Genomic DNA, 21,406 nt, shown 5'->3' on the forward strand with positions numbered 1-21,406 from the left:
AGGGCACTCTATAACCACTTGTCAAATAAGTGGTGTGAGCAATCCAGCAAATGAAGCAGCTATTTTGATATGATTCTTTAATACTTCATAAATAAAACTAAATATAATTATTTCAAAAAATTAAAATATAACTCAAAAATTAGAAATGTTTTATATTTTATCAAAGATTTCTTTTCTGACAAAAATAATAAAACAAAATAATATTATTAGTATCAATAATGTTTATAATAAATATAGTTTTAAAATAATACATTGAAATAAATTTAGTTATGTTTAGAGAAATTTTATTTTTTCTTATCCTAAGTTTATAATGGATGAAAATCTTTATAATTACTATATTTACCTTTCTGGCTTTCGTTTGCCAAGACTGTGATTTTTGAAGAAAAATTTTTGCATTTAAAAAATAATAAGTTACAAAATGTATCAACTCTTACAGACTACAAAAAATGCTTTTTGTTTATATCACACATGCACAAACACTTAATGTGACACAGAATAATTTCCTTGCATCTTGCCAAAGTTTCTGTTATAAAAGAGGCCATATTGGATTACTGGGCTGTTACCAGAGAGATATAATGACAGTTTGCAATGTCTAAGATATCCATGCTTGAATATTTTTGAATGGAGTGTAATTTCCTATAAGAAATTCTATCCATTGCTTATTCAGTGATATGCCCATTAAGAAAAATATTGTTGAGCCTTGATTGCCAAAGTCATTCATAAGTATATTAGGCTAGAAATTCTCAATGGAATATTTTCTACCTTCCCTCCATTTTATACACATTGGATCTAGTTCAAAGTTGTAAACGAATAATTCATTCACAGAAATTAATATTGACCTATTTTTGAAGAGCTCAAAATTTAGTGAAATTTAAATATAGTTAATCTTTTATTTTTACTTTTCTACTTTTTTTTCTACTTTTATTCACATAAATGAAAGTCACTTAAATATTTATGGACAGGTGCAGACGTATACCAAATTAACAAAATGTTCAATCTGAAATAAATTTTTAAAAAATATGAGTAAGTAAAAGTCATAGAGAGCCAAAATAAAGTCATTTCAAATTACCCAAAGATGCCCAAGAAACTTACTGCCTCTGAAGTCCTCTTTACACTGGCTCCTGAGAGTCCTGGAGTATCTCTGAAACCCTTTGTATTTTGCATATTTTAGACTCTTTTGAACTTGAAATTTATTAGATTGTTAAAAAAAACTGTAAAATTTAGTTTTCATCTGCTTTCTGGTATTCTCTAGTATCTGGTATTTCTGGTATTCATAACAGCCTTCAGTTCAATCATAATGTTGGAGGAAATGCTATAAAACTGTAGGGAAAGAGGTGGAAGATCAGAAGTGGGACTCCTTATAATGACCAGCTATGGCAGAAGGCAATGTCCAGATTTGAGACTTTGACCTCAAAATTGATTTCATGAAGATATTTACATTACAATGCTTCTCTCTTGGTATTAAAATTAAGAGATTTTTCTTCTTCTTTGTAACCTCTCTACTTTCTCAATTTTTGCAATGAGCATAAATTATATGAGTGACCATTGTTTTACAAAGTACTACTATTTTCAGCTTAGGAAAAAATAATCCTAACCTTAAATGACCTATAAATTCATCTTATATTCTTCAAGGACAGAAATGAGGAAGAATTAACACTAACAAACCTTATTTTTGCTACTATGGGAGGTAAAATATGAGTCATAAAATCTACAAATCCCAATTCATAGCTTTCATGATAAGTAAGTCACTGAGGTATTAACAGAAGGTGAGAAACTTCAAATAAAAATACACCTTTTCCAATACTTTCTCCATATGCTTTCAACAGAATATTTAGTTATAAAGTACTAGTAACCATATTTGTGGAGTTAGATAAAAAATTATCATCTTATTAATCATAAGGGACTTATAGGACTTTAAAAATGGATTATATTTGTCCAAATAGCATGATAGCTACATTCTCTAGGGAGCTTCCCAGGAAGTTCAGTGGTAAAGAATTTGCTTGCCAAAGAAGGAGATATAGGAGATGGGGCTGCAGTCCCTGGGTCAGGAATATCCTTTGGGGGAAGAAATGTTTTCTTCCCACTCCAGTTTTCTTGCCTGGAAAATCCCATGGAAAATCCCATGTAGCCTGGCAGGCTGCAGTCCATAGGGTCACAAGGAATTGGACAGGAGCACACATATACTACATTCTCTAGATCTTCTTTCCCACTTGACTAATGAAAAATCCTCTCTTGTTCAGAATTTATTTAAAATCATTCAGTTCAGTCACTCATTTATGTCCGACTCTTTATGACCCCATGGACCACAGCACTCCAGGCTTCCTTGTCCATCACCAACTCCCAGAGCTTACTCAAACTCACGTCCATCACGTCGGTGATGCCATCCAGCCTTCTCATCCTCTGTCGTCCCCTTCTCCTCCTGCCTTCAATCTTTCCCAATCTTTTCTCAGGGTCTTTTCCAGTGAGTCAGCTCTTCACATCAGGTGGTCAAAGAATCGGAGCTTCAGCTTCAGCATCAGCCCCTTTCCAATGACTATTCAGGACTGATTTCCTTTAAGATTGACTAGTTTGATCTCCTTGCGGTCCAAGGGACTCTCAAGAGTCTTCTCCAACACCACAGTTCAAAAGCATCAATTCTTCAGTGCTCAGTTTTCTTTATTTAAAGTCCAATTCTCACATCCATACATGACTACTGGAAGAACCACAGCTTTGACTAGATGGACCTTTGTTGGCAAAGTAATGTCTCTGCTTTTTAATATGCTGTCTATGTTTGTCATTTAAAATCATTAGAAAATACAAATCAAACGATGATGTATAAGGCATTTGTATTACAGGAACGATATTGACACAGGATGAAGCATTTCATCACTCTGTGTGTATACTGTTGTTTAGGACCTAAGTTGTGTCCAGCTATTTGTGACCCCTGGACTGTAGCTCACCAAGCTCCTCTGACCATGAAGTTCTCCAAGCAAGAATGGTGGAGTGGGTTGCAATTTCCTTCTTCACAGGACCTCCCCAGACCAGGATCCAACCCACATCTCCTGCATTGGCAGGCAAATTCTTCACCACTGAGTCATCTGGGAAGTCCCTGTGTGTGTGTGTATTTGTTATTATATATTCAATGGAATTCTTCACTCACTGTCTTTTGTATGTGCTGTGCTAAGTAGCTTTAGTCATGTCAGATTCTTTGCAACCCTGTGGACTGTAGCCTGCTAGGCTCTTCTGTCCATGGGGATTCTCCAGGTAAGAATACTGGAGTGGATTGCAATGCCCTCCTCCAGGGATCTTCCCAACCCAGGGATCAAACGCTCATTTCTTATGTCTCTAGCATTGACAGGCAGGTTCTTTACCACTAGCACCACCTGGGAAACCCTGTCTTTTGTATACATGGTATGAACTCAGAGATAACGACATTCTCCGTAACTGTGAAGTTCTTTCACTGAATAACCAAAACACTTAGTACTCCACTATGAGGGAGCTTTCTTTGTCTGGAAAATGCATTTTATAAACATAAGCTCTGTTATCATTAAAACAGTCCCCAGAAACCAGTCACACATTACTATTAAGAACAAACCATCTAATAATTAATTTTCTCCTTGGAAAGCATGGATGCAGGATCTATAGGAATTGTTATAAAGCACAGAAGTTTAAATAAGGCAGGCACAAGGCAAGAATAAATCCAGAGCAGGAAATGCCCTAAGTTAGCCAGACCCAGATGAGATGCCTTGGGCAGCCAGTGTCCTGTGAAAGTTTAGGAGGAAAGTTCCAAAGAGATGGAGTGAAGCCAAAGAGTAGATGTGACCAAGATAAACCTTAACTATTCCCCTTACCTGTACTGTGAACTCACACACCTACACTCCTACACATCATCTCTACTTGGATATTAAAAGAATCTCTAATTAAATAACTGAAATGAACTCCGTTTTCTACCAAACACATGACTTTATAAGGATTGCACATCTCAATAAAACACATGACCATGCACCCAGGGGCTCTAGGCAAACACCTAAAAAATACCTGATTTTTGCCTTTCCCTTATGCCCCCCAACCCCATCCACATCCCTGGCAAGTGTTTCCACCACGAAGTGGATGCTGACTCTGTCCACTTCTCTCCAGCTCCACCTTCACTCCCCACTGCGAGCTGCCACCTCTTGCCCTGGACTGCTGCTACATGTCTTGATTCCTCTCCCTCTTTTTCCTCCTGTGACGTATAGCCAGCACACAGTAGCTAGAATGAACTTTTTAAGTGAATATCAGACCAGGTCCCTCCCTTCCTTATCACCTTCCTGCAGGGCCCCACGGCTCCTAGAATAAAATGCACATCACTGATCATAGCTCACAAGGCCTAATGCTCTGACTCTGGCCTTCTTCTGACACATCCCCTCCTATTCTGGTGTCTGGGTGGCACCTACACTTCAGTGACAGTGATCTGAATTTTGTTCCTGAACGCATCATTTTCATTGAGGTCTTGGGCCTTTGTACTTCCTGATTCCTTCCTAGGATGGTTGTTCCCAGAAGTCATCCCAAAGATGCTTCTCCTCACTATTCAGATCTCAGCTCTAATGTCCCTGCTCTGAAAGGTTTATATAATACAAGACTTACCTTTGTTTTATTTTCTTCATAGGCTTATAACCATCCAACTGTTTTTTTAAAGAAGTATTAGTTTACACATGTATTGCCTGTCTCCACACACTAGAATGTGATTTTCATGACAACTGAGGCTCTGCCAGACTTTTTGCTCTAAATCAAGAATCTAGACCAGCCCCTGGCATATAGGATGCATTCATAAAAATGTGTGCATTTCCATTCATAGAAAATCCATGATGATGCCTATGGCTGGTCTTGGCAGGTGTCAAACATTTTATTCAGTATGAAGTCTGTGTTACTCTGCACAATGCCTTAAAAGCCAAGGCCTTGTAAGACTGGGCTGCGTCACATTCAGGATGAAAAAGAGTGCAAGGAAAAACAAACCCTATGCAATCCTAAAGCAGGTTAACAAAAACATTTGACACAAAACAATTCCTGGAAAAAACACGATCAGTATTCTTACTTTCGACAAGAAGTTTAACATCTCTATAGACTATAACAAAATAAAATCTCTGCTTCAAGATTTCTCTAAAAGTGTCCATGAGCTGAAGTCTCCTTGTCCTCGGAAATGTTTCAGTTACAAGAAACCACACATGAGGGCTTCCCTGGTGGCTCAATGGTGAAGAATCCGCCTGCCAATGCAGGAGACTCAGGTTCAATCCCTAATCCAGCAGGATCCCATGGACCACAGAGAAACTAAGCTCATGCACCACAACTGCTGTGCCTGTGCTCTGGAGCCTGGAAGCCGCAATTACTGAGCCCATTTGCATGCTGCAATTGCTGAAGCCTGTGCACCCCAGAGCCCCTGCCCCACAAGAGAAGCCTCCACAATGAGAAGCCTGTGCAGCAACTAGAGAGTAGCCCCCTGCTCACTTGCTGCAGCGAGGGAAAAGCCCATGCAGCAACAAAGACCCAACACAGCCGAAGTAAGTAAATACAGTTATTGTAAACTGTTTTTTTAAAAAAGAAATCACAATGACAATTTCCTGTAGTCCTACACTGGTAAAACTGAAAGGGACCTGAACAGTGATTTAGAGCAACCATCTCACTTGACAAATGAGAAATTAAAGCCACAGAAGTGAAATAATGACCTCTGTTAAATAACAGAGGTCAGGATGGGACTTGAACTCGGGACTCCTAATTCCAAGGTCAGATGTTTCCAGTATATCAAGTTGCTTGCATCCTCTAGGCTAAAGATAAAGTTTCCCTCATCATTACTGACCTGACTTAAAAGTAATGTTTGAGGACTATAAGGGAGAAAAAACTACTTTTCTGAGTATTGGGTGGGGGCAGGGACAGTGTAAATAAATGTAAAATATTAATATCAAGAAATGAATAAGTAATAAAAATATTAGTAACAACAATAAATCATATTTTGGGCTCTGAGTAAGGATTCATCATGACATTTGCACATCCTAGGTGACCAGTAGTCCTGAGGGGTAGATTATTACAGTTCCTTCTTCTAATGATATTTTGAGCACATATCAGGAAGTATCATAAACCACACAGTAATATCTTTAAAATAGGGATAGTGTCTGTTGGGTTTTAGCAAGACATGCATTCTACAGAAGATGATAACCAATCAGGAATATTCTCTCTGTATTCCTTAGAGATCCTTTATTAGAAAAATATAAGATTTTTCACCAAGCATTTCCTTTAAAATGAGTACAATTTGGGGGAAAGACTGAAAAATGTGAGAACAGTGTACATACCAAAAACCACGTAATGTGAAGAAAAGCATGAAGTATTCTGATAAAAGCTGTCTTTGTTGTTTATCCCACTGGTGAGAAGTAATATGTTGGGATTTTAATACCTTCAGAAGAAGATCACTAGAATGGTTACCAAACTAAAAAGACATGGAATTCCCTGAGATATAAAATTAATGATCCTTAGTGTGACTATTTCAAGAGATTATGGAAAGAAAGACAACCCTGAGCACTGACCCTCCATTAATGCTTCCCTGGCCCAAGGGTCAGTGGAAGCTTCCATTCCATTCATCCCTTGAGCTGTGGAATCCATGACTAACAAAGCTATACATAAAGCTACTTTAGGGAAGGAGAGGTATCTGGTCTCTCAGGGACAGGAGTATGTCAACTGAACAAATAATGGGTGGTCCTGGCAGTCTAGTTCGTGAGAATAAGCACTGCTATATGAGGATAAAGTGTTTTTCCATACTCTCTTCCAGATGGAGAGCATCACAAGCATGCAAAAGCCAGGTAAAATCGGTAAATTTAAAAAATAATGCATTCTAGGGAATTCCCTGGTGGTCCAGAGGCTAAGACTTCACCTTCCAATGCAGGGGGTGTGGGTTTGATCCCCAGTTGGAGAGCTAAGATCCGCATGCCTCATGGCCAAAAAGCCAAAAAAAAAAAAAAAAAGAAACGATATTGTAACAAATTCAATAAAGACTTTAAAAATGGTCCACATTAAAAAAAAAATCTTTAAAAATGCTAAATAATGCACCACTGCACCATTGCAATATTTGCAAAGTACACGCAAGTATTTATTGATAAAGTTGCTTTATGGAGAGATGGAACTAGGGAGTAGATCTTATTTTTTCCCACTATACCCTGGTGGTTTGTGTCAAGATAAGACCATAAAGAAAGTTACAAATTTCTTTACGTATTAGAATATTAAATAACTGGCAATTTCATTGTACAACAAGTTCAATTTGACATATGCAGCAGTTCAGTATTCCTAAAAGAATCGCAGTTTGTCATGTGGCAAGTACTATCTCTATCTCATGTATAAGAAAATAAAGGACAAAACCAAACTACAGAATGAGAGAAGATGAGAAAGAAAAACCCATGACCACCAGTTTCTTTTTTGCTCTTTCATCTAACTAAATAACAAGGAGTATAAGGCAAGAAGTGCAATGTAATAAGGAAAAAAAAAAAACCCACAAAGATGAACAAACTTTTAAAATTACAGTGATCATAGACTGAAAAACAAGATGACATAACTATTCTCAAGAAATTTCATTTTGTAAGTGGTGTTCCAAAAATCAAGTGTGATATACACTTGGAGAACAAAAATGTTTAAAAAGTTTAATTACTCATCACAATGATTCCAGGGGCAATTCTACTAGCTCATAGCACAAGCCTTGAAGCAAAGCCCTTTTTTAAAAAGTCTATTTTGGTAGAGCTGAAGTTAGTTTTCCAGATCATATTTAGTAAGACCAACCTTTATTTTTTTTTTCTTTGCTTTAAAAATGAAATGGCTAAATGGAAAAAAGTCTATTTTTAAATATCAAGAACTGGCTTCCAAATTAATTCTTCCATTCTAAATAGGCGTGAGGCAGGGTTTATGAAGAACTTCCGTATTTACAAGTATCAATGGAGCCTTTGACTTGCTGAATATCTTCCAGGAAGAGAAATCTGATACAAGTTACATTTCCTGAGAGTGAAGTGAGAGATGCTTGGAGTTTATAGTAAGTCATTTCTTGTCCAGCTGACATCCACCATCACCTGTCACGTTACAAGCAATTTGGCTCATGGGGCTGAGGGTTTGTCTGAAATGCCTTCTCCCCAGGCTGGGGGATGATGCTTGAGTTCCAGAGCCACAGAGACTCTGAAATCTTAGCCTTTTTGTGTTTGCCGAGGGGATTCAGGCAGATAGGTTGTTAATGGGAAAACAAAGCTTGAATGGCTCTCTAATCTTATGGCTGTTACAGTTAGCACTTGTTCATTGTGACATTGTAAATGACTTCCCCTTGAAAACAAGCCCTCCTTTTAGATGACATTCAGATAACAAAAACTGAGGATGGACCAGAGAACCTACCTTTCAAAAAGTTTTTTTTAAGGGTTTCCTACCCCCCAAAATGGCTATGGTTTTTCCAGTAGTCATGTATGGATGTGAGAGTTGGACTGTGCAGAAAACTGAACACAGGAGAATTGATGCTTTTCAACTATGGTATTGGAGAAGACTCTTGAGAGTCCCTTGGACTGCAAGGAGATCCAACCAGTCCATCCTAAAGGAGATCAGTCCTGGGTGTTCATTGGAAGGACTGATGCTGAAGCTGAAACTCCAATACTTTGGCCACCTCATGCAAAGAGTTGACTCATTGGAAAAGACCCTGATGCTGGGAGGGATTGGGGGCAGGAGGAGAAGGGGACGACAGAGGGTGAGATGGCTGGATGGCATCACCTACTCGATAGACATGAGTTTGAGTAAACTCCGGGAGTTTGTGATGGACAGGGAGGTCTGGCGTGCTCCAATTCATGGGGTCGCAAAGAGTCAGACATGACTGAGTGACTGAACTGACTGACTGACTGACCCCCTAAAATATAGAACAAATCCCATGTCAAACCCAACAACCCCCCAAAAGATCCTCTCAGTTGTGAAGTGTCCTGAGTCTGCAGGTTTGGGTTCTGTCTTAGAATCAACCTGGGAGCCCCAGGTCAATACTGAAGGTCTGATTTTCCCAGTGGTGCATACTTAGTTTTTCTAGAAGACAACACTATTGTTTCCCTTTCACTCTTGAAAAATGTCTTTGTTGAGGTATAATTGATTTCTCTTCAGAGTCCAGACATCTTTCACCTTTCCTTTCCTTTTTTTATATGAGTAAAGTTCAAATCCCTTAGCCTGACCCAGAAGGCCTTTCAAAACAGCAGCTCAGACGCCCTTCAGCCTTCTTCACCCCTAGAGTCTCCTGGCTGTGTTTACTAACCACGTGGGATTTCTCACCAGTATGCAAATTACGTTGACCTTTAAAACCACCACAGTACGTCTTCCAACTACCACCAGGTAAATCTGTGCTTATCCTCAGATTTGTACTTTTCATATCCCCTATGAAGCTTTTCCTGGTTCCCCGAAGGCTTCTCTGGTTCTTCCAACATCCACTATACCTAATATCTAAAGACTGTTACAGTGCTGTAATTCCCAGACAGAAATAACTAGGACCTTTATTTTTAAATTCTCAGTGCTTGGTACATAGTGAGTATTCAATATTACTTGGGAATTGAGTGAAATACTTCATTAGAATTTCTTATTTCACTGGCATTAAAGGTGAACTTGGAAATAATGGGGACAGTATCATGAAATACTTTTTCCTACACAGCTCTCTTAAGCAAAGGGAATTTCATATTCTTATTATGGATAAACGGAAAGAGAGCTATTGTCTGTGAAAATATTAGACAGGATTGCCTAGTATCCATATCAACGGGCTTTTGAGCGCCACAGAGTTGGTTGCCAAGAGTTAGTTGAATTATATTTGTTAAGTACACTATGAGAGGGAGTCCAGTGGTTACAAATCAGCACTTTCACTGCAGTGGCCTGAGTTCAGTCCCTGGTCCAGGAACTAAGATCCACAAGCCTTGCCACACAGCCAAACAAAATTTCACTGTGAGGTTCTGTGTGCAAGCAGCACCGCCTTGGGATCCACAGGACAGCTAAGGGTCACAGAGACCATGCCACCGTCCTCCAAAGCACACACAAGCCCCATTTAGCCACAGACTGCAGAGCAGCTTTGGCTCTGAAGGCTGATAATAAGCAGTCATGAGTGGAGGTTGACTGGATCCTAGGGAGAAGCCTTTTCATGGAGGAGACGAGCGCAGAGGCAGAGATGACAAGCACTTAGAAGGAGATTAGGATACAGGAACCGAAGCACAAAGTGATATAAGCCAGACCCAGAAGGACAAGTGCTGTAGGATTCCACACCCCTAGAGGAGTCAAGAGACAGAAAGTAGAATGATGGTTGTCCAGGGCTAGGGGAGAATGATGAGGAGTTATTGTTTTATGGGTACGGTTTCAGTTTGGGAAGGCAGAAAAGTTCTGGGAGTGGCGGCGGTGATGACTGCACAACATCGTGAAGTTACTTAATGCCATTGAACTGTACACTGACAAATGGTCAAAATTGTAACTGTGATGTTATAAGAAAGCAATAAATCACACACACACAAAGAACAGAGACACACTTCCTTTTGTACATGAGTGCACGTGCAACACTCATGGGGCTCCAGGAAATAAGAAGCACAGCCTTTAAGAGGGAGCTGAGGTTCTGCAGTTGTGCAGGTAAAAAGTAGGAGTCATGGCAATGTAGGCACTGATCTTACTATGACATGACTTGAGCCCACACAGTAATGAGTCCTGGGAATATTTACATTATCTGAGCCAGAGTGAGAGCTCAGCATTATATAAAAAGTATTTTAGAAGTATATTGGATCACAGAAAAAGAAGGAGACTTGCTTGAGGACATCAGTGAGGGCAGTGTAGAAGGTCAGCTTTCTAGAATGTGTAGGACTCCAATGTGCAGAAATGGTGGACAACTGTGACAGAGAGAAATGAATCCACAAAGGCAGGTCTGAGCCCCACTTAGGTCACTGGCATTGGTGCAGAACAGTGGTCACCAGTGACTTGGAAAGAGACATTTCCACAGTATTCAGGAGTCCTAGTCATATCTGAATGGGTTACGGGGTGTGTGAGGAAGTGAAAGTGGTCAGTTACATTCTTCCTTTGAGCAGTTTGGGAGGAATAGGGACTGTCAAGGGAACATGTTTCTAGAACAAGGAAGAATTAAATATGTATTTGTAGATTAAGGGGACAGGATCCTGTGAAGAGGATATCAAAAATGAGCAAAGGGGATCATGTGTGGATCAAGGTCTAAAAGGAAGTTGACAAGGAGAAGATTAAAAGCCCAAGTGAAGGGTTAATCTTTGGAAACCAGAGGTTCCCCTTGGAAGAGGACAGCTGAAGCAGAAAAATTCCAAGGTGGAAAGCCCAAATTGCGAAGGTTCAAATAAGAGAAATAATTGTTGACACAACATCTGGTCAATTCAGTCTCACAGTTAACCAACCAGATGGTAATTCTGCATGGCATGATCACACATGTCCACATAAGTTAAAAGTTTCACTGAACCTGTGATCGCTCCCAAATTACAGAGCTAGTGTGAGAGAAATTATTAAAGTCAATTATTTGAATATATTGCTTTTTCATTTAAAATGATAAGAACTTTAACCTGATCTGGAAAATGCATTTTAGGAAATGTAAGTGCTAGTTAAACCAAGACATGGACAAGGTATTACCATACTGGTGTGAGTCACATAAAATAACATGAGACGCTTTATGACTTCCATGCTTATTTTTGATTAGCCTTTATGGTTAAGCTGAAAGAACTGAAGTGATACTAAATTAATGACTTATTGGTTGGCATAATTATTTTTCTTGAATCGACATAGATTTCAAAGTTTATCACTGAAATCATAATTGCATCTTCCTATCTGATTCTGTGTCTGAGAATGAGGATTAGACTATCCAGTGCTATTTCATGAAACAGGAAGTTCTGTCAATCAAAAAAAATCTAAAGGTATTCTCAAGCACTAGTATAACAAAACATCATATATTACTACAATCAGTGCTCTGGTTAACTCATAAATTTAAAGTCATGCTTAAATTTGGGTTTATAGCCATTGTAAAAGCAGTACATTTACCACCACTAAAGATTAATAGCTAATTAATCTTCATAGAATTTTTATGGGGCAAATAAGATTAAAGATGACTCAAGGATGTGTCTCCATGCTTTCTTTCCTTTGTATATTCTGGAAACCTGCAGTGCACATTCCACAGATACCTATATATTTCCCACAACCTCTTTGCTGTTGTCCCTTATAAGATTTAATTCATAGGATAAAAAGACAGGTGAAGTAAAAAATGTAATATATAATCCCACCATACAAGTACATTTAATTAATGACTATCAAAGTGGCCCAAGTAATTACCAAGATAGGACACCTTAATTTTATTACCGTATCATAATACCTGCATTACTATGACTCCTAAGTAGTAGATTTAACTGGTACTTCACTATTCTCAAGATAAGTGGCATAAGGATATTTGAGATAATTCACATGTAATTAGCTATAATTGAAAAGAAGATAAACTCTAGAGGTTTCTGTACAACATTATACCTCTAGTCAGCAACGGCATATCGTTCACTTAAACACTCATTAATACAGTAGATGGGCCCCTGGTGGCTCAGATGGTAAAGAATCCACCTGCAAGGCAGGAGACCTGGGTTCAATCCCTGGGTGGAGAAGATCCCCTGGAGAAGGGAATGGCAACCCACTCCAGCATTCTTGCCTGGAGAATTCCACAGAGGAGCCTGGTGGGCTACAGTCCATGGGGTTGCAAAGAGTTGGACATGACTGAGTGACTAACACTTTCTTTCACTTCTTTCAAGATGGTAGATATGGTAAATGATGTGTCCAAAATAAAATAAAACAAAATAAATTAGATATGAATGTTGTAGAATCTTTATGTGCTTGCCAGACTCCTCTGTCCTTGGGATTCTCCAGGCAAGAATACTGGAGTGGGTTGTCATGCCCTCCTCCATGGAAAGGTTGCCCTTCCCAACCCAGGTAGAATCTATATACATATGATCAATTACTGACACTTTTTAATTTTACCCCCAACTATTTAATTATATAAAATAAAATAAAATTCAATTATATAATTATATAAAATCTGAAGGAGGAAAGTCCTTACTTAAATTGATGATAATACTAAATGTTTCTGTTAAATGGACATACTAAGCTGATAATATTTCATAGTATATTTTAGAAGTGCTGGAAGAGGTCATTGACAAGATTTGCCCACCAGATGACCTGTGAGCTGGTCCCGGGCAACCAGCGGGGTCACCAGAGGCAACCCTCTCCCCTGTCTCTGGAATGTACTTTTCTGCCTGCCGTTTCCATGGTAGGAGTTCTTTCAAGGGTGCAGCCTTGAGACAGTAATGTGTAGCTGAGACCATCTGGACAGTGTACATGACTGAGCCCCATGAAGGCTCTATATAAACTGTGATTCTGGCCGGTGGCTGTTGAGATCTACTGCTCTTGTGGCATGCAAGAAAAGCCTCACATGTAAGTTGCCTTGCTCAGGAAACCTGCCGACTGCCCATCTGGGTTGCTCTGCTCCTTTCTGCAGTCTCCCCTTGCCCCCTGTGTACAGAGACCAATTTCAGATTTCATCTGGGGAATTTCTGTGGTTGTGAACCAGTAAGTAACCATCTCAACATAAACTGTTAATGGAATGTACTAATACCCCTTAACTTTCTAGAAAAAGATAAGAGGTTCTTATGATACAGAAGTAAATATTTCCATGCATTCTTAAAATCTGTATAATACTCTTAAAATTATTTTCTAATATATAAAATTTTCCTAAATTGCATTAAAAAGAATGAAATAACACCATTTACAGTAACACAAGTGGACCGACCAATTATCATACTAAGCGAAGTAAGTCAGAAAATAAAGACAAATACCATACAATATCACTTATATGTAGAATCTAAAATATGACACAAATGAACTTATCTATGAAACAGAAAAATAGGCTCACAGACGTACAGAACAGCCTTGTGGTTGCAGAGGTGGGGAGGAAGTAGGGGAGGGATGTATTGGGCATTTGGGGTTAACAGATATAAACTATAACATATAGAATGGATAAGCAGTAAAGTCCTGCTAGGTAGCACAGGAAACTACATTTAATATCCTGTGATAACTCATAAAAGAAAACAATATGAAAAAGAATTTATTAATATATATGTATTACTGAATCATTTTGTTTTATAGCAGAAACTAACTCAATATTGTAAATCAACTATACTCCAATAAAAGAAATTATAAAAAATAAAATAAAACTTGGATAAGTTGTATGGTTTTTAAAAGTTTTTAATTGTGAACCTATCAGGTTTTTCCTTTGTCTTAAGAATGAATGATTTAATGACTCACTGTACATTTTTGGTATGCCAAACTATAGTTAAGGAAATATAGTGACAGAAAAATTATAACAGAGAAGAACAAATATGATTTTATATTGGATCTGTTTCTTTAACTTTTGTTAAAGGTTCTAATGCTTTTGCTCTAAGTTAATCTATAAAAAAAAAAGTTGCCTATAGCCCACAATATACACGATAGCCCATTTTTATGACTCTAACCTTTAAAGGTAAAGTGCTTTTCCATTCATACAGAGATAAAAAGTTGCAGAACAGAGAATAACATTTGTCTTGTTGAGGATTTATAGGAATACCATGAAACCAGACCTGTGGATGCTGTGAGAACAAAGGATTCCAACACCAAGAAGTTTCAACGACCAGAGACACTGCCTCCCCTTTCAGTAGAAAAGAAGCCTGAACTCCACCTCGGGTAAGATGGTTCTTTGGGACACGAGTCCACCATCTTCCCTCACTTCATTGGCTTGCTGTGCAGTGAGCAGTATGAGCCTGGACTGGTTGGCAGAGTTATGTGCAGCTGTCAGTCAATCTCATGTAAACAGCTGGACAGCTTTTTACTGAGTCACATTTCATTACATGGGAAACTTCCTATATAGAATGCCCCAAATGAAATCCAAGGAATGCATAAATATTCATTTTCTATAGTTTAATGAAATGATGAAGTAATCCTCCTAAAATTTTCAGCAATGAGAAGCTTTAGTATCAGAGTTCTGAATGTAATCTTGAGATTTAGAATTTAACTGGTTTTGAGAACTTGGAGAGGTCCCAAAGAGTAATAAAAATTAAACATGGTGGGAAAACTGGCTCTTATGAGGGAAGGAATGAAAATACTGAAAATCAACCTGTGTGCGGTGCTTAAGGAGGCGTAGCTTTTACGAGAGGAGCTGAGTCCGGCAGCCTTTGCTCAGATGAGAGAACACGGCCCAGTTTCCTCTCAGGTCAAGGCAAGAACAAAGCATAGCTTTCTTTGCACTGTGTATCTTTCCAGCAGGCTCTGGGAAGGCAAGATTACACCTGCATCCTTCACCAGTGCAATCCCAGAGCTTAAGGAAGTGCTCAGTCCATAGTAAGCTAGTAAATGTCAAATGAAAGGATGAGCTGTGGACTAGACTGGATTCATTTCACTGACTTATTGAATACTCCTTCTTATTCAACCCTTATCAGAAAAGAAAATTTCAGGAACCCCTAAAATACCTTTTACAGTAAGCTACAACTTGTATTTATAATTGTTACAAGTTTTGAGTTAAAACACAGAACTTCATAACAAAAAATTCTAATGCCACTGAAGAAATTGGGTGATATCTGCATATCAAATGCAAATAGATGGGTAAAAAATAATGGAACATAATTATAAGTATAGAGCAAGATCTCTAAAAACAAGCTTGGATTTCTACTTGAAAAATCAATCTTATGGATTGTTTTGGCTCAATAAACATTTACTGAATGAATGGACATGTGAAGAATAAACAAGGAGGCGATGGATGAGTAAGTGGTGGGTCTTAACTGGCCTCTTTAGTTAGAAAAACAGGGGAGACAACCTTCTGGTACATTGTAGTGTTGTTTAATATAATACAGTAATAAAAGTCTGAGCGTAATGTGAAGGCTTGTGTAGAAAAGATATGCCCATAGCGTAAATCATTCAATAGCAGCAAAGACTGATGATGCTATGCAATACACATAACAGTTTTCCCATATTTAGGAATATTTCCAAGGGAACTGTTAAGGCTTAAGATGCCAGAACAATTTAAAAAGAAAAAAACTGAAAATCTCCTTAAAAACTCTATACATTTTCTATATAGTGTGGGGTTTCCTATTGCTGAGGAGTATTATGTATTACGAGACACAAGTGAAAAGAGCCCCCGCAAGCTCATTTTCTCCATGTAAAGCTGTGAAATTAAATAGACCTTTGCTTCCAGAACGCAACCACCAGTTTAATGAAAGGGATAGAGACAACTCCTCTTCACTGGAGATGTATTTGTTTGTAACAAAAGCAAAGGGGCCCATATCTGTCAGTTATTCCAACTGTTTCTAGCTACACCATCCAAGTGCATAAAATCTTATAAATCTGTACTGATTATTTTTTCACACATAGCCTCATTTTCCCCCTTTCTTGAGAACTATTTTCAGTAGCAAAAGCCACCAACTCATAGATATCATCCTAAAATTAGAGAAGCTACAGACTTGAGACATATGTGAACCTCCCTTCCCCCCTCTTTTTGCTAATGGGCCATAACCCTCCAACATACTGAACTCAATAAGGCCTCAGAATCCTTCTCAACACATTATTCTGTACAGACACCAAACCTGAGAGATAAGGCTCTTAACCATCCTTGAATTCAATAATAAATCAGGAAATTCACTTTTTCTGTTACATTTTAAATTTATGTATTCAACTACTAAGACATTTTTATTTAAAAACCTGCTTATATACAAACAACGAATGAAAGAATTATATTATACCAAATAAATAAGGTGCTCCACACCATATGCATGTTTTATGTAATTTTCTCTCAAAACTTCACCACTTTCCCTGATAATTACAGAAACACAATTTAATCAGAGCATGATCATCTGGAATATTGCTCTCAATGTGTATAGAAATCATTATTTCTTCTACATAACCAGAGATATGTAACTTGTAGATAAAAAAATGCTAAGGGAATTTCCTCCAGAAAGATGTTTCTAGAAAACTAGGTAGCAAGCCCCCAGTACTTATCATTTCCTATCCTAAGGAATACTGAAGATGGACATGAGTTGAAAAGAAAACCAAATATAGAAAGTTGGTCAGATGTTCCTGAACCTGTCCAACCTTTTTGGGGACAGCAATGTTTACTTGAAGGACCCTTTCAAGAGCTGCCTTTGGGTCCCCAGGTTAAGCCAGGCTAAAGGCACTAAGTGTCCACTGGGTAATGACCAACAGTTCATAAGATATCTCCCCTCCTAAACCTGGAAGACGCCAGAACAATAAAAAAAACAAGCTTGGGCATAGAAAAAGTCCCAATTTCCATGTGAATTAGCATCTGCCTTTTCACATGCTGATTCTGCAAGGCAGCTCATTTACAAATATATAAATAGCTGCAACTTTACTCCAGTCTCATTGAAAAACCAAGATGGCATCATGTGAGAGAAGCATCCCAGCATCTTTGGCTCACAGAGCAAAATGTAAGTGGAGATGAGCCAAGCTACTTGACACTTGCTGTCAGCTTAACCAGATCCCCTCCAGTTTCCTGCAGTGGAGGGACCAGAGTTCTCCTGTGCAGAGCTGGAGAATTAACTTACATTGATTGTCCAGCAGTTGCACAATGATTTAGAGCCCAAAATCAAAAAATAAATTTCAAGTCATACATAGTACTTATTACCACACATATTCAAAAGAGAGTGGCACTGTCTAAATGTGGTAACAAGTTTTCCAATGTAGCTGCTTAAAATTGTCACTCCTATACTTTGGCCACTTGGCCAGAATTAGAGGGGTTTAAATCATCAGAAGGTGAGAGAGAACATACATTTTAATTTTTGGAAAAGGATTTACTGCCTTTCTTAAATTCATTAATTAAATTTATGTTTAAGAAACATCTAAAGCAATATATATGAAATATATGAGACACAAACTGACTCTTCTTTCCTGCATATTAGCACCCAGACAGGGAGCTGTCAAGCCCTGAAGGTTTAATGCGTGCGTGTGAAGGCACTTTCAGGCTTAAGACACCCACGATAGCACAGGTCTGTGGAGTGACATCTGCTGAATTTCTCCAGCAGACAATCACCGTTACATCCCCTGATATCAAATTACCCTCTCTCTTAGCCCTCTGATTTCTTACCAATTAATGAGCAGTTTACTTTCAAGGAACCATATCATTAAACTAAAAGTATCTAAAGGATCACAAAATAGAAAGTTTAAAAGAAAATTTTCTCAAGGAATTAGGAACCTGCTTTACATGATACATCTGAGGATGGGTAACAAGATAATTAATGCTATTGCTCTTCGAGAATTTCAAAGCTGAGATTTTCAACAACTCTACCCAGTAACTCAAATACTAGATACCCATCAGGAAGTGGAAACATCCACGTGTGTTTTCACACAAAAACATCTGTGTTGCATATTAAACCAAGCAGAATTTTATGCTTTATTCATTGCAGTTTAGTCATACACTGGAATGTTCATCCTGGACTCAAAGGCTGAATATCAGAACCATGTATGTTCTGTCTGCCTTCTTGATGACTCAGGCTTTCTGATTTACTCTGGATCCATCCGCCAGTTACCTATAGTCAACCATATGGTGAATTCTTGCCTTGTATAATTGCTGACCAATTGGCAATATTTAAAGGGAAAGTGATTTTTTTTAATCTCATTTATCAGAAGAAAAACTGTAATAAAGATAACTAACAATAAAAAAAGCCTTAGGTAAATCCATTTTGAAATAAGTATCAAGATCAAAAAAAAAGAAAGTTTTTTTTTATCCTACTGTGTATACAATATATACAGTGAATAAGGGCTAAATTCTTTTAATTTAACATAAAGCTTATCTCTATGCATGAAGCATGTGAAAATAAATGTAATAAATATCAGTCTTTGTCTCTAAGTCTACATTGGTCTTATGTTCCAAATTCACATTTTAAAATCTAATTTTGATTAGTCTATTTAAACATAAATAATACTTCTTCAAAAATAGATTTAATTACTATTTTATAATAATCATGCCTCTATCTATACATGTAAATTAACACCACAGAACAAGATCAATTTGCAAAGATTATTGAAAACCACAGTATAAAAACATCACATTTACTGCAGCATTCAAGTGATTGTGATACTGTCAAGATAATTTTTATTTTTAAACAAGTTATTTGGAATCTCTTTAGAGAGTAGTTTATGTAATATTAAAAAACATTAAGAAAAATTATTGTTTTACTTACATGGTGTCTCTAATAAGAAGTGAACTTCCCAATTTGAAACAGGTTTTATCACCTTCACAAAACATATGTCTCAGAGAAAAGCGCTCTCCTAGGTCAAAACCTGTGAAGTGTGACAAATGATTTAATCCAGCAGTTTTATTAAATATAGTAAACTCACAGAGATACTGATTTTTAAATCGGATTCTTTTGTAGTCATTATCTGCAGATTGATTGTTTCAGGTTAAATCATAAATTTCTTGATTTCCATTTCCTCTCTTTAGGATATAGGAGGACAAAATATATTTCAAAAGATTCAAGTGTTAATTTTCTTTGATCTAGGAATGATTCTAAATAAATAATCAGAGTAGCTTATTGTACCAGCTCTGATAGCTAAAGACAGAAAACTAGTTAAATAAAAAGCACTATACCCATCCAGTTGAAATCTAAGCAGCCTTTTTAAAAATATCATGCTTTAGAAAAATATGTGTTCATGTGGGGAAATGCATGGATCTCAAATGCAGTTTATGGATTATGACTACGTGAGCAAGAGTCAGGGTGCAGGAAAGTGGAGAGAGAGAATGGAGGAGGAAAGGGAAGAAAGAAAGAGAAAGACGGGCAGGCACGTGCCAAAATGAGTGCCATCGCCATATGGGGGTATGGAGATCTTCTTTTTCATACATTTTCTTTTCTTTATTTCACATTTTCTACAGTAGATACAACTTTTATAATTTCAAATAACTTTTGTTCTCCAAGAGGTTGAGTTGTTCGTCATCAGGTTAAACAATGTAGAATTCTGCTCTCAGAAATTTTTGTATATCATCTGCCTGCTTTCCTTTTAATTTATTGATATTGGTCTTATCATCTTAAATTACAATGTCAAGGAGCCATCTACAAGACACAACATGTTTGGTTATAATTTTACACAAAAATGCTTCCTTGTGAAAGATTATCATGCTTACCTGAAACTTCAAGTTTATCTCTGTTGTCTTGTGTAAACTGGTGTCCCTCTGTTCTCAGTACAGGACACTGTTTTTCTATTAAAAAAAATATATTGAGAATTCTCAGTACATTGTCTATTGTTTTTCTTTGAATAAATGTGAATCATTTAATACAATCAGAAATGTAAGATAAAATGGAAAGAAATTAAATCCTTCTATTAAATTTTTTTTAAATGAGGATAAGAGTATTACCGATTTCATTGTGTGTTCATGAGAATTACATGTGGTTATATACGTGAAGCGTCTGGAATACAGACAATGCTTGTTAGTCTTAGCTATTTTTAGAATTTTATTGCTCTAATATTCTAATTGCTACAATACACTTGACAGTAGGAAATTAGCTAGCTTTAATATTGTTAAATTTTCATAGTCAAAGTATATTCTAATATTAGAACAAGTGAACTACTACTATTTTAACACAACTTCTATTCAGGTTTTGGCATTAGTGATATTAAACTTTACAGCAGAAGGAGACAGCAATGGACTAAATGCGTCCCTCCCCAAATTCCTACGCAGAGGTCTTAATCCCCAGTGTGATGGTATTTGGAGGTGGGGCCTTTAGGACGTGATTAAGTTTAATGAGGTCATAGGGATGCAGCCCTCATGATGGGATTAATATCCTTTACAAAAACTGGAGAAATAGGAGTTCTTTATCTCCATCTTGTGAAGAAATCAGGAAGAGGGCTCTCACAAGATCTTAGCCACACTGATCTCAGCCTTAGTCTCCAGAACTGTGTTAAATAAATGTCTGTAGGTTAAGCTCCAAACCCTATGGTATTTTTGTTACAGCAGCCTGAAATAAGTTATTAAAATAAAACTAAAAAGCAAAAGCAGACTTCTGCCATAATAAAGTGGTCTATAATGAAAAGTAAATGCGATAAAAATCATTGCTGCTGCTGCTGCTAAGTCACTTCGGTCGTGTCCGACTCTGTGCGACCCCATAGACAGCAGCCCACCAGGCTCCCCCATCCCTGGGATTCTCCAGGCAAGAGCACTGGAGTGGGTTGCCATTTCCTTCTCCAATGCATGAAAGTGAAAAGTGAAAGTGAAGTCGCTCAGTCGTGTCAGACTCTTCGAGACCCTGTGGACTACAGCCTACCGGGCTCCTCCATCCATGGGATTTTCCAGGCAAGAGAACTGAAGTGGGTTGCCATTGCTTTCTCCAAAAAATCACTGAGAAAATACTAAGTATGTGTTGAG

The 21,406-nt window shown here is 37.6% G+C and overlaps 1 protein-coding gene across 1 annotated transcript in view; it reads right to left on the bottom strand.

Annotated features, from left to right (window-relative positions):
- COL19A1 (collagen type XIX alpha 1 chain) overlaps positions 1-21,406 on the bottom strand; it is a 424,857-nt gene that overhangs the window by 376,133 nt on the left and 27,318 nt on the right. The window contains exons 3-4 of the mRNA XM_070450224.1: positions 20,168-20,242; positions 19,230-19,329 (exon numbers count right to left, since the gene is read on the bottom strand). Coding sequence (XP_070306325.1) covers positions 19,230-19,329; positions 20,168-20,242 — 175 coding nt within the window. The remainder of the gene's footprint in view (positions 1-19,229; positions 19,330-20,167; positions 20,243-21,406) is intronic.

The sequence above is a fragment of the Odocoileus virginianus genome, chromosome 19 (genome assembly GCF_023699985.2).
Source record: "Odocoileus virginianus isolate 20LAN1187 ecotype Illinois chromosome 19, Ovbor_1.2, whole genome shotgun sequence".
Classification (NCBI taxonomy): Eukaryota; Metazoa; Chordata; class Mammalia; order Artiodactyla; family Cervidae; genus Odocoileus; species Odocoileus virginianus.